Source organism: Narcine bancroftii, chromosome 6 (assembly GCF_036971445.1).
Source record: "Narcine bancroftii isolate sNarBan1 chromosome 6, sNarBan1.hap1, whole genome shotgun sequence".
In the NCBI taxonomy this organism is placed as follows: domain Eukaryota; kingdom Metazoa; phylum Chordata; class Chondrichthyes; order Torpediniformes; family Narcinidae; genus Narcine; species Narcine bancroftii.
The window spans coordinates 26413196-26426287 of NC_091474.1; the positions used below are offsets into that span (position 1 = coordinate 26413196).

General features: G+C 42.5%; 1 protein-coding gene across 4 annotated transcripts in view; it reads right to left on the reverse strand.

Annotated features, from left to right (window-relative positions):
- Positions 1–13092, reverse strand: part of LOC138735861 (uncharacterized) — an 81766-nt gene that overhangs the window by 15630 nt on the left and 53044 nt on the right. Inside the window, exon 5 of one of the 4 annotated variants that reach the window (XM_069884390.1) lies at positions 12540–13010. The exons of 1 other annotated variant lie outside the window; for it this stretch is intronic. Coding sequence is in view for 1 of the 3 variants with exons in the window: in XM_069884391.1 (XP_069740492.1) it covers positions 12986–13010 (25 nt within the window). In the remaining 2 variants the exon portion in view is untranslated. Of the gene's footprint in view, positions 1–12539; positions 13011–13092 lie in introns of those variants that run through there. 2 more of the 4 variants (XM_069884391.1, XR_011339982.1) reach the window with 2 other exon arrangements.

Here is a 13092-nt window from a genome sequence, read left to right on the forward strand (position 1 = left end):
CCAATTCTACGTAACTGCTGTAAAATAACATTCTGGCTTTCTGATTACAAATTGACTCTGCCACTTGCTGGAATCAAATTTAATCCTTCAGAGGAAAGATAATTCCATCCACAAATCTCTGTTCAGCTACATCTGCATTATCAGGCAGCGTTTGATGGATAGACAACACATTCGCTGCTGACAGACCTCTCCTTCGATCTCTCGACTGAACTACTCCTCTGTAATAGCTCCCAGAAACTCAGTCCAAAAGCTGCCATTGGATTTTTGTGGTAATTAATTCCTTGTGTGAGCTATACCAAAAGGCCATTCAGCCCCTTGAGTCTGTTCTTTCATTGAGAGTTCATTGTTGACTTGTCCTTTACCCCATTTCCCTTTATACCTTCCATTCATACCGTCAGGAGCTTAGATAGTGAGTGGCTGGGGCATCGTGAGATCTGATAGGCAGGGGCGTGGATCAGCAGTCAGGGTATTGGGAGCTCCGATGATCAGGCGATCGAAGTGAGGATCTGCAGTCGGGGTGTCGGGTCTCCATTAATTATATTTATCAGCCTTGGGTGTAAATGTGCAGTTGACCAACAGCTATTGCAGCCAACAGGTCTGACCAACATTGACCTCTGGGTGTAACAATCTTTCCCAACTTTATTCCTAGATTGGCTCTATTTTATAAGTTGTGCCCTGCTATCCTGGATTCTTTAAACACAGAAATAATTTTTCTCTCTCTGCCCACCAGCATCTCTTAATACATAGACCAGCCATTCTCAATGGGTACCCATTTAAGTAAAAGCCTTGTTTTCTTTTCAGCTCATGTAACATAAATATTTTTTTTGTAGTCAGTAGGACAGAAATATAAAAGAAACCAACTAAATGAGCAGAGTCTTAAGGATCAGAATCAGGTATATTGTCACAAAATATGTTGTTTTGTGACAGCAGTATTGTGCATTACAGGTGTAAAAGTTGCTATAAATTACATTTCTGTAAATACACTATTAATAAATGTAAATAAATTAGTGCAAAAGAAGATTAAAAATGTGAAGTTATGACTGTGGTTCATTGTCCATTCAGAAATATAATGGTGAAGGGGAAGAAGCTGTTTCTGTACCATTGGGTGTTTGTTTTCAGGCTCCTGTATCTCCTTCCTGATGGTAGCAGTGTGAAGAGGTTTGGCCTGGCAGGTGAGGGTCTTTGATGATGGATACTGCTTTCTTGAGACACCACCTCTTGTAGATGTCCTTAAGAAACGTACCATAGCCTAAATAAGGTTGAGAATGGCTGACCTAGAGCAGGCTTAGCAACCACCCTTTCAGCTAGTATATTCCACAGCAGATAATCTGAGAGCTAGAAAGCCACAAAGAGATATAGCATGAAAACAGGCTTGTCAGCCCACTGAGTTTGTGGCTACCATCACCTGCCTATCCACACAAATCCTGCATTAATGCTATTTATTTGTCTCCCTACATTTTCATCAACTTCTTCCTGGATTCTGTCTCTCATCTACTCAGCCTGTCACCTGTCACAGGACCCGAGAGCTCCCAATGCCTGGCTCTGAACTCTCCCCTCAGCCTACACCAGAGTTCCCAATGCCTGAGTCCCGACTCTGAACCCTCCTGTCCCCTTGGCCTACCACAAAATGGACTCCAGTGTGCATGCAGTAGTAAGCCGAATGGAGGATTTGGAGTTGGCATCAGGAGCTCCAGTGTGTGCCTGTAGGCCAACTGGCGCAGCAGACTTATGTAAGCCTAAGTGTATTTGGCTGTTTGAATAAGTGAGATATTTACCTTTAAAATTCCAATAATTCTAACATTGGTTTGAGCAATTTATTAACACTTCATCAGAAAAGTCGGTCAGTCCATGAGTATCCCCTTTTTAGAGGATCATAATTCATGAGCCGAGGAACCAAGCAGTCTTGAGACCAAGATGATCCAGGATAACATGTTAAGGATAGCTCAGGAGATGTACTAGCAGGTTTATAATAGGAAAATAACTCAATATTCATAGATGAGAAATAAAAATATATAAACTCTTAAAAGAAATCAACTCAGCAATAACTCCAAGCTATATTTTGTTGTTATATTTATGATTTTGTTTATCCTAGTTGTCAAAGTTTCATAAAATATGAAAACTTCAAAAGGCAGACTAACAGTAAAGCATTCTTGAATTTCCGTGTAAAGGCATGCAGAAATTATACAGTTACATTTTGCTCAGGGTTCTCTATCAATGTATTGCAAGGTCTCTCAGTGGTTGTATAATAGGGAGATACTCTCCTTCAGGCAGTTCTTAAAGAGACATATAAACAACTTGATTATTGCTCTAGTTGATGCCGTCCCACAGTGATGTAATTAATAGAACTACTGCCTCACCACTCCATCCATCTGGTTTCTGCCCTGAACTCTGGCCCCGTCTGTGCAGTTTGCTCATTCTCCCTGTGACCATGTGAGCTTCCTCTGGATGCTTCAGTTGCTTCTCAAGCCTCAAAGATGTGGGCAGGTAGATTATTGGCCATTGCTGGAGTGTATAAGTGAGTTGTAGAATCTGGGGGGTGGGGGGGGGGGGAAATAATAGAAATGTGGGAAAATAAAAAAAGGGAATAGCAAAGATTTGTAAAAATGGTTACGGGAAAGTCAGAGGAAACTTTTTTTTGAGGATGATCAAAAATTGATGTATTATTTATTCTTGCAATTTAAAATAAATTTAGCAGTTTCAAGTTTTGTGCTTTTCATTTTTTCTACAAAACAACTGTTACTGAAAATCAAAGTTGGCAATTGTTTTGGGGGTTGCAAGTAGTTGGCCTTGCCTAAGTGCAAAATAGTCTGGCACTGGCCCTGACCCCCTCCCATTCTCATCTCCACCCTCATTGATTCCTCCCTTGTCCACTCCATTTCCTCCTTTAGATTCTTCCCCTCACCCCACCATCCCTCCTTTGCTTCCATTTGCTCTCTCATTACACCACCATTGTTCACCTTCCCTTCTGATCAGATTCCAACTACTGACAGACTTTGTCTCCAGTTATCACCCACCCTCATCCTACTCCATCCCTTTGCTTCTCTCTCCCTCTATCTTGTATCTGGCAATCGACTCCCTCTGTCCATCTCCTTCACTACTCCTGGGTGCACCAATTCCCCTCTGGCTCTGGCCCTACCCTTCTGACCCTAACCTCATTGTACCAGCTCTCTCTCCTCTACACTTCCTGATCAAGGGTTCGCTGCTCACTCCAGGGAGTTGTTTTGGTTACAGGACAATTAATGGGGAAATGGTCGTGCTGGAATCCTGCCAGGAAACCGCTGTGAGCTTTGATTTAAATTTTAAAATTGATGTGCTGGTTACATCAATATTAATGTTACTGTCAAAGTTAAATCGTCAATGATGAATCTTGCAACTTTAAAAAATTTAAATAAATGTAGACATACAGCATGGTAACAGGCCATTTTGGTGATGAGCCCGTGCGGCCTGATTTACCTACACCCCCAGTACGTTTCTAATGGTGGGAGAAAATTGGAGTCCCCGGGGAAAACCCACACAGACATGGAAAGAACGTTAAAACTCTTTACAGACAGCGCAGGATTCAAATCCCTATTCCGATCCCTGGTGCTGTAAAGGCATTTGTTAACCACTATGCCAGCCATGTTTTTCATGAATCCAAAATATCGATGGAGTGTGGCAACGTTTAGCGAGCTGCCTGTATAACACAAAGAACTAATCTCTTGCTGCGCCTCTATACATGTGTGAGAAACAGAAGTACCTTCACAGAAATTGCTCAAGACAAAAATTGAGAACAAAGAACATTTATTATACAACAATGCAAAGTTGGGAGCTTTCCCCATAACCTGGGAATACACACATATACTGGGGCTCACCCAACTTTTATACAGTTGATTTCAGTATAGAAATACCCTCCCCCTTATGCCTCCTGGATGAGTTTGGCATTAGGCAATCCTGTCTGCCTACGTGCTGTTTCTGTGAACTTGGAGGACCAGGGGGTATCCTGTCGGTGTCCCATCATGTCATTGTCCTTATTCACAAACCTTCCTTTGTTCTAATTCACACCTTCCCGACCCTCAGGGCTACAACCTTCTTATATGCAGAACTTGCTAATTCTGTCTAAAAGGCTAGAAGACACTTATCTTATTCAGACTAACTTTACTTCCTACATTCTATTATCTATCCTTATCCTATTCATACTGGCTTTATTCTTCTTCTCTTTGGCTTGGCTTCGCGGACGAAGATTTATGGAGGGGGTAAAAAGTCCACGTCAGCTGCAGGCTCGTTTGTGGCTGACAAGTCCGATGTGGGACAGGCAGACACGATTGCAGCGGTTGCAAGGGAAAATTGGTTGGTTGGGGTTGGGTGTTGGGTTTTTCCTCCTTTGCCTTTTGTTCGTGAGGTGGGCTCTGCGGTCTTCTTCAAAGGAGGTTGCTGCCCGCCAAACTGTGAGGCGCCAAGATGCACGGTTTGAGGCGTTATCAGCCCACTGGCGGTGGTCAATGTGGCAGGCACCAAGAGATTTCTTTAGGCAGTCCTTGTACCTTTTCTTTGGTGCACTTCTGTCACGGTGGCCAGTGGAGAGCTCGCCATATAACAGGATCTTGGGAAGGCGATGGTCCTCCATTCTGGAGACGTGACCCATCCAGCGCAGCTGGATCTTCAGCAGCGTGGACTCGATCCTGTCGACCTCTGCCATCTCGAGTACTTCGACGTTAGGGGTGTAAGCGCTCCAATGGATGTTGAGGATGGAGCGGAGACAACGCTGGTGGAAGCGTTCTAGGAGCCGTACCACCTACTGGCTTTATTCATTACACATATATCCATACTAGTTTCCTCATCTTTCATATTTTTATATCTGTTTTACTTATCTCTCACACATGTGACAAAATAGCAAAACGCAAATGTGCTGGTGAACCTCAGCAGGTCACCCAACATCCACAGGAAGTAAAGGGTAAGGAAAGCCTGCAGTTGCTGAAAATGTAGCAAAAATACACGAAAATGCTGGAGATACTCAACCGGTCTTTTCAACATCCAATAGGAAGCAAAGATATAATTCTCATCTCTCCTCTTATTATATCCAATTAGCACCTTTTGGTTGTTAGATCTGGACTCCTCCCCCTCTCATTCTTCCTCCTTAATCCCTAGTCTTTGAGTAAGACATCTGTCTGCTTTTTACTTGAAGAAGGACTCGGGCCTGAAACATTGGCCATATATCTTGAAAGACTGCCTGACTTCCTCCAGCATTTCTGCATGTTTTTAAATGGACTTTTTGGGCCTGGGCCCTTCATCAAGAATCAGAAAAAAACAGGCAGAATTAAAAGGTGTGGAGGGAAAGTAGAGGAGGATGAAAGGAGGGAGGAAGGCACTGGGGGATGGGCACAGGCTAACAGGTAAGAGGATATAGGTGGGAGGTTAGAAGAGAAAGTAACTGAGAAGTGATGGGAGAGAGCAGAAAGAAGGGAAACTATCTGATAGGAAAAGGAAGGGAAGTGAGTGTGGATATGGAGGAAAGGAGTCAGAGGGGTAGGGATAGAGAGAGATATGCAGGGGAGCATTAACAGAGACCCTATAGTCTGCAGATCTTGTTTAACACATGACAAAAAAAATTCATTCATTCTTCTCAACTTCATTCCCTATGCATTTATTATTCTGTGCTATTAACCATCTAATTCACACCAATCTGCACCTCCTTCATGGATTTTAAATCCATGGCTACCATGGAGAGACTCACATTTATAACTCTGAGACAGAAAAGGAGATCATAAATATAAAAAGATAAATTAATAAATGTTCACAGTTGCAATTAGTGAAAAATAAGTGATGTTTCAATGATGTTGTGAGAGATGGGAAAATTGATCTAAAATTATGAACATGGAAGAAACTAAAGTTCATCAGTAAAATGGCTGAAACCAGTTCAAACAGGATAAGTTTGGGGCTTAGGATGCAGGAAAGCAGAGTCAGCACGATTAACATAAGAATCTTCTATCCTTTGTGACAAGACCATAGGACTAAGATAAGGAATGGTAAGGTACAATAGAATGTAGGAAGTTGAGGTAGTCTGGATCAGATAAGGGTCTCCTAGCCCTGGACAGAAGTACCAAGTCATACATTTCTAATTAGCTAACCATACACAGATTTATACATATGAAATTAGCCAACCCTAGATAGAATGAGTCAACTCTGCATATTAAGAGACTGTAGCCCAGAGAAACAGGAAGGTGTGAATAAGGACAATGACATGATGGGGCACCCACAGGATACCCCCTGGTCCTCCAAGTGTACTGAAACTGCACGTAGGCAGGAAGAATTACCTATGCCAAACCCATCCAGGGGGCAGAAGAATGTAAGGGGGAGGGCATTCTGATACTGAAATTGACTGTATAAAAGTTGGGTGAGCCCCAGTATGTGTGTGTATTCCCAGGGTAAGGGGAAGCACCCAACTTTGCATTGTTGTAGTAATAAATGTTCTTTGTTCTCAATTTTTGTCTCGAGCAATTTCTTTAAAGGTACTTTAATTTCTAACAAATGGGGGCTCGTCCGGGATCACACTCCCTCCACTGACAGAGTACCCCGATGACGAGAGTAGGTGCACCCCGGCTGATTCAGCTGGACTCACGGGCGACGGGTGGCTGGTCAGTGGAAGAAGCGAGTGATATCCGAGAAGAGGCATTGAGAACAAACGGCGGAAGGACGCGCGCTAGAGCAGTACTGCCAGAACTCGGTAAGAGTATTTTACTTGTTCCTAAGTATGGGAATAGCGGGCAGTAGAGATGAGAGTCCTGACACAGGACGTGACCACCAGATAGCTACGTACAGCCCGCTTGGGATGATGTTATCTGAGTGGGGCACAGGAAAGACCCGCGGTAAAGACAAACTGACGACGGTCAGGTATTGTTGTAATGAATGGGTGAGATACCCGGTTAAAGGGAGCTCCGTGTACTGGCCAAAATTCGGATCCGAGGATGAATGGATGTGTGAAGCTTTGAACTTATGGCTCTATCAAAACCAGAAAGACAATGTTGAGAGCAGGGAATATGCAGCCTGCTGGCTCAAGGGATCCATTGAACAGCTGGTTTTGAATGAGAAAGAATCCAGGGATAAGAGAGAGGAGGAACCTCTTGTCCCTGAATCACAGGGTTGGGATGTGTTACATTCCCTCCCTCCACCCTATGTTCCTCCTATGCCAGCTCCTATCTTTCCTTCCCCTCCTATGACCTACCCTTCTGCACCTTCCCCACCTCCCCCACCACTAGAGAAGAGAGAAGAGAGCAGGAGTGGTATGATAACTTGCTCACAAAGCACTCGATTACCACCTCTGTTGGCAGGAGAGAGAGGTAACTTTAATTCAGAACAGCGTGAGACTCTTCAGGAAGAAAGGGCAGAACCCTTTGATTCATTTCCCAGGGAGCAGGAACCCAGACCTAATAAGCCAGAAACCAATTGGATGAGACCACTGCGGGAAGTTCCCATGGGAGAGGGTCTCGGTTTCGTAAATGTGCCCCTGACCAGTACTGAAGTGTGTAACTTTAAGAAAGAACTGACCTCCCTGATAGAAGATCCCCAGGGATGTGCCGAACAGTTAGACCAATTTTTGGGACCAAATATATATACAATATGGGGGTCTCGACATGGAATCCCCAGCAGGGGAACAATTGGTACTAACAGGTTTTGTTACCAACTCAGCCCCAGATATTAGGAGAAAATTACAAAAGACAGAAAATTGGCATGAGCAGGGAATAACCCAGCTTCTACAGATCACACAAAAAGCATTTGTCCAGACATCTGAGGATAAGCAGAAAGCAAAGGCTAACATTTTGATGCAAGCAGTTAAAGGAATAGTAGATGAGTAACATGAAAAAAAAAGGCAGGGACTGTGTGCCAGCTCCTGAATGTTGGGAGAAGTGCAGGGAGTGGGAGAGTAGAGACCAGAGATAATTTCATAAATCACGACTTCCCACTTCAGTCACTGACCAATATTGATTAAAATTCATGCTAAAAATTAAATGTCATAAATGATCGTTTTTCAATACTGTAGAATTAGCGAATTTAACTACCAGTTAATTCCAATTTATGAAATAAATTGTATTTAAAAGTGATTTTGCACAGGGAGTACCTGAGAGTTGAGTGATGTTATAACATTTGCAGGGAGAAATGTTTGCGCAAATAGGGTGAGTTCTATACATCTTAACTTTAAGTGTATGTGAGATAAAGAAAGGATCTGATGTGTAAAGTGGCTGGATCAGCCAGTTGAAGGGGGAGTGTGCATGTCCCTTTAAGTGCACTGTGGCACTTGAAATTGAGGCTTCAGGCTCTTGTCTTGCAGTTAGAGGTATGGAGCCCTATCAACACATTTAATACATTTCTTCTACACATTCAGCAGTCAAGGTCCGTGAGTTTAAAGATCACCCACCTCTGGAGAATAAAGATACCTCTGGGGATTCCTATGGGGATTCCTATAAGTTTAATCATTCATTTCTCTGGTGCATTTTCCTCTGGAGTGAAATTAATGCCTCAGCACAATTTCTCTGTATTGCCGCTGTTATTTAATTCATGATAACTTTCCCCCATTCATCAGGTTTATATTTAAATCCGGTAGTGCGGAAGTTACATTGTAAATAATCACGGAGGTAAATCCTGCGCAACTGGATTCAGCTTAATGGAGAAATAAACCTGCGAACTGGTCTATGGTGGTGTGTGAGTACTGCAATAGGTGGAATATGATTTAAATTGGTGGCATTGTTCAGAACAATTGGGTGCATAAGAATAATAATATCATTAAGAACTCACAGATCTTGTACCAGATGCTATTCAGTACATCTTGACTTAAGGACTGGAGAAATTGGCATGTTAGAATGAGATTGGCATGGTACCAATATTTCTTGATTCAATAATGACTCCACAAGCTCCAGGATTCATGCAGCAGAACTTTTAAGTGGAATATAATAGAAACTAGCCTGTACTTAAATTATTGTGTGTGCAATCTTCATAAGAACATCTTTAACTTTTTTTTGGTGCCTGTTTTACAGACTGTTTTAAATAAGGCCAGCTCCTGTGAGCTGTGGCACAAGGCATTTTACTTAAGGCAGAACTAAAGGTTGAATATGTTTCAAGTTCTCTTGCAGGGGCTCTTGTGCTGCAATGTCTGTTATGTACTCACTCTAACAAATTGGAGGGTTGTGCCCCATACAGACAAGCAGCTCCAACTGCATTTTAATAAGGTCTAACATATTCAAAACCCATGCAAATATGGTTTGTGTTTCATTTTACAATTTTTACACTAACACAAAGGAAAGTCAGATTGTTACAAAGTGCCGTAATTTAACATTTTTTTTCGTTTCTTTAATGGTTTATTCATTTATTGTTGTATTTTACTTGTCTTTTGATTATTCAGTTATTGTTGTATTTTATTGCAGTTTTCAATGAGCTTGACATTTATTGTGGTTTTATTCAGTTCTTATTGTATTTTATTGCAGTTTTCAATGAGCTTTACATTTATTGTGTTTTATTCAGTTCTTATTGTATTTTATTGCAGTTTTCAATGAGCTTTACATTTATTGTGTTTTATTCAGTTCTTATTGTATTTTATTGCAGTTTTCAATGAGCTTTACATTTATTGTGCTTTATTCAGTTCTTATTGTATTTTAATGCTGTTTTTAATGAGCTTTACATGTATTGTTCATTGTTGTTTACTAATTTCTTTGGAATATTGTTCATTAATGTTTTAAGCCCCCCTGGAATAGGGGCAGCAGAGGTTACAATTCAGCTCCTTTAGAATGTAGACAGGGCATAGATTTAATGTATAATCATAATGGGATATAAGGGATCCCAATACGGACCAGGGGAATTAAACAGCTTTAGTGGAGTACATCTAATTTGTATCATAGCCTACACAGGTATTAAAGACAGGAGTTTTGAAGCGATAGCACAAAGGACATGGTGGGACAAAGACAGACAGAATGGTAGTCAGCATTGTACATGTAACAGAGAGAGAGAGAGTTAATACATATGCTAATGTACACAGACAGGCTGCAACTCACAAGTTCAATGATATATATGCTAATGTTAGCAGACAAGCTGCAACACACAGTTAAATCACAAGAAACAATCCCCCCCCTGCTTGGTCACTTTTCATCACCCCATGAAAGGGAGCACCAGTTTCCAACAACGTGAGCTGCTTGACACTTTAATATCAGGCTCCAAACAGCCTTCGGAGATCGGTGGCCCTAGGGTTCGGGGCTGAAGAGGACATCAGATACGAGCCACAATCAAACGGAACCGCCTGACTACTGCTACTCGTTCGCTGCTGAAGGCAGCGCTTCTCATAGACTGCTACTCGTTCGCTGCTGAAGGCAGCGCCTCTCACAGACTTCGTCGGGACAACACTTAACAAAGGTCGTGTGCTTCAAAGACACTGCTTCAATATTTCAACGTATGGGATGGACTAGACTCTTTACTGAGAACTGGAGCCTGATACTCCAAACCCTAATAAGCAGCTGGACTCACTCCCCTGACCTTCATGGTGCTCCCCTACCTAAAGACTTTACACAGACATTACAATTCGGTTATTGACCAGCTGGGTAAAACTACACCTTACACTTGAAAGATCAGTGTTACTGATCTAAAAGAAAAGTGAGGAGAGGGGGGGGGGGATCAGTCACACTGACACTAGTAACCAAAGATCAGTAACACTGATCATGGTGAAAGATCAGTATTACTGATCTAAAAGAAAAGTGAGGATTGTGAGAGATGGGAAAATTGATCTAAAATTATGAACATGGAAGAAACTAAAGTTCATCAGTAAAATGGCTGAAACCAGTTCAAACAGGATAAGTTTGGGGCTTAGGATGCAGGAAAGCAGAGTCAGCACGATTAACATAAGAATCTTCTATCCTTTGTGACAAGACCATAGGACTAAGATAAGGAATGGTAAGGTACAATAGAATGTAGGAAGTTGAGGTAGTCTGGATCAGATAAGGGTCTCCTAGCCCTGGACAGAAGTACCAAGTCATACATTTCTAATTAGCTAACCATACACAGATTTATACATATGAAATTAGCCAACCCTAGATAGAATGAGTCAACTCTGCATATTAAGAGACTGTAGCCCAGAGAATCAGGAAGGTGTGAATAAGGACAATGACATGATGGGGCACCCACAGGATACCCCCTGGTCCTCCAAGTGTACTGAAACTGCACGTAGGCAGGAAGAATTACCTATGCCAAACCCATCCAGGGGGCAGAAGAATGTAAGGGGGAGGGCATTCTGATACTGAAATTGACTGTATAAAAGTTGGGTGAGCCCCAGTATGTGTGTGTATTCCCAGGGTAAGGGGAAGCACCCAACTTTGCATTGTTGTAGTAATAAATGTTCTTTGTTCTCAATTTTTGTCTCGAGCAATTTCTTTAAAGGTACTTTAATTTCTAACAATGTCAACAGATCTTTTGGTGGTCCCAGAATAGTTTATGGTGAAGGAAAACAATGGAGAGAAGTCTTAATCTCAGCTCCCAACTCAAGTGGTGAGTGAAGTGCCAAATATTATCTAATATTCTTCTTTTCTGTTTCCAGAGACTGACCTTCAGTGTGAACAGGCCAAAGTGCCTGTTTCCTGTGCTCTATAACTCCATGACTCTATGATGCACTGCAGGCTTCCATCAGTGTGGTCTCTATTAGCCATTCCCAACCTATTTTTGGCTATACCCCACCCCCACCCCATCCCCACTTGGACTCTGCTCAAAGTTTATGGGCCCCCTTCCCTGTTAAGCAGTCAAGTCTGTTGGTTTCTTCTGTACTTCTCTCCTGCCAACTACATAAAAAACATCAGAAATATTTTATGATTTAAGTTCTTGGCCCTCTTTAAATGTGCTGTTGCCCCCAGGGCAGCCGTATAGACCCCATTCAGAAAGGCTAGTCTATACTGCACTTCCTGAGAAGTGTGAAGTGGGCAAGGCTACAGTCCACCTTCATGTCAGCTCCATAGCACGGAGCTCTATCGAGGACATCCTGGCTGGTTACCGCATCGGACTTTTCAGCCACAAACGAGCCTGCAGCTGATGTGGACATTACCCCTCCATAAATCTTCGTCCGCGAAGCCAAGCCAAAGAAGAAAGAAAGAAGAAGGTATGTTTGCTATGGAGAAATGGATTGGAGGTGAATCCACAGAATCATAAGAATGGCAGAGAGGATCATTGGTCTCCATTCCCCCCCCCCCATCAATGTGATTTACCAGGAGACTGGCTGAGTTCCTCCAGCATTTCTGTGTTTTCACTGCAATCACCGTGACTACAGACTTTCATATTTAACTCCCATCTTGGGATCTATTATTAACATCAAAGTTTAAGGAGGGTCTCCATTGTTTCCATTGCTTGTCTTGTAAGGCACCTGGCCCCTGTTAGAAGTGGGAAGGAGAACAAGTGAGACAAACTCGTGGCAAGCACCCACAGAGGAGTCAACAAAACAATGGCTTCTGAGGAGGGAGAAGCAGCATCAAGATTTCAAGTCAAAGACTCTTTGACAAAACTATGAAGAGAGAAACATGTTAGTTTTAAGTTGCAGAAATGTTCAAGATTTGTTTTATTGTTATGTAATACATTAAAAATGTAACATATATGATATACTTTACCTTTTGTTTGCCACAAGGCAAAGAATCCCTAAGTACTGCGCGGCACCCCTAACAATAGGAGAAAGAGAAGCAAAAGAAATTCCCTTCAGAGTCACAGAGTGTCCATGGATTCGGCTCCAGTGCTCCTGCAGCCTCCTGTTCAATTCATTGACAACCCGAGCTCCAGATCCAAGCCTCTGACACGATCAGGAAGCCTTCAGTGCACGAGACCCTTTGGGAGACCCCCTTGCCCTCAGCACCCACTCGAATCCTGATTCCACTACCTGGTTCCCATGAGCTAGTGTCCAACAGCAAACATCCTGCGTGGTCCTTTCAGCTGCTGAGCCCCTCACCGGTCCGCCACCATGGTCACCGTCTTGTAGGATTATCTCCTCTGCTTCTCCTTCTCAACGAAGGGTGTTCTTCCCATTTCTGGATCAGACAAAGGGAAATACAATGTATAGATTCACCAACATTATTACTTGCTCCAGTCACACAGACACATAAGATACAC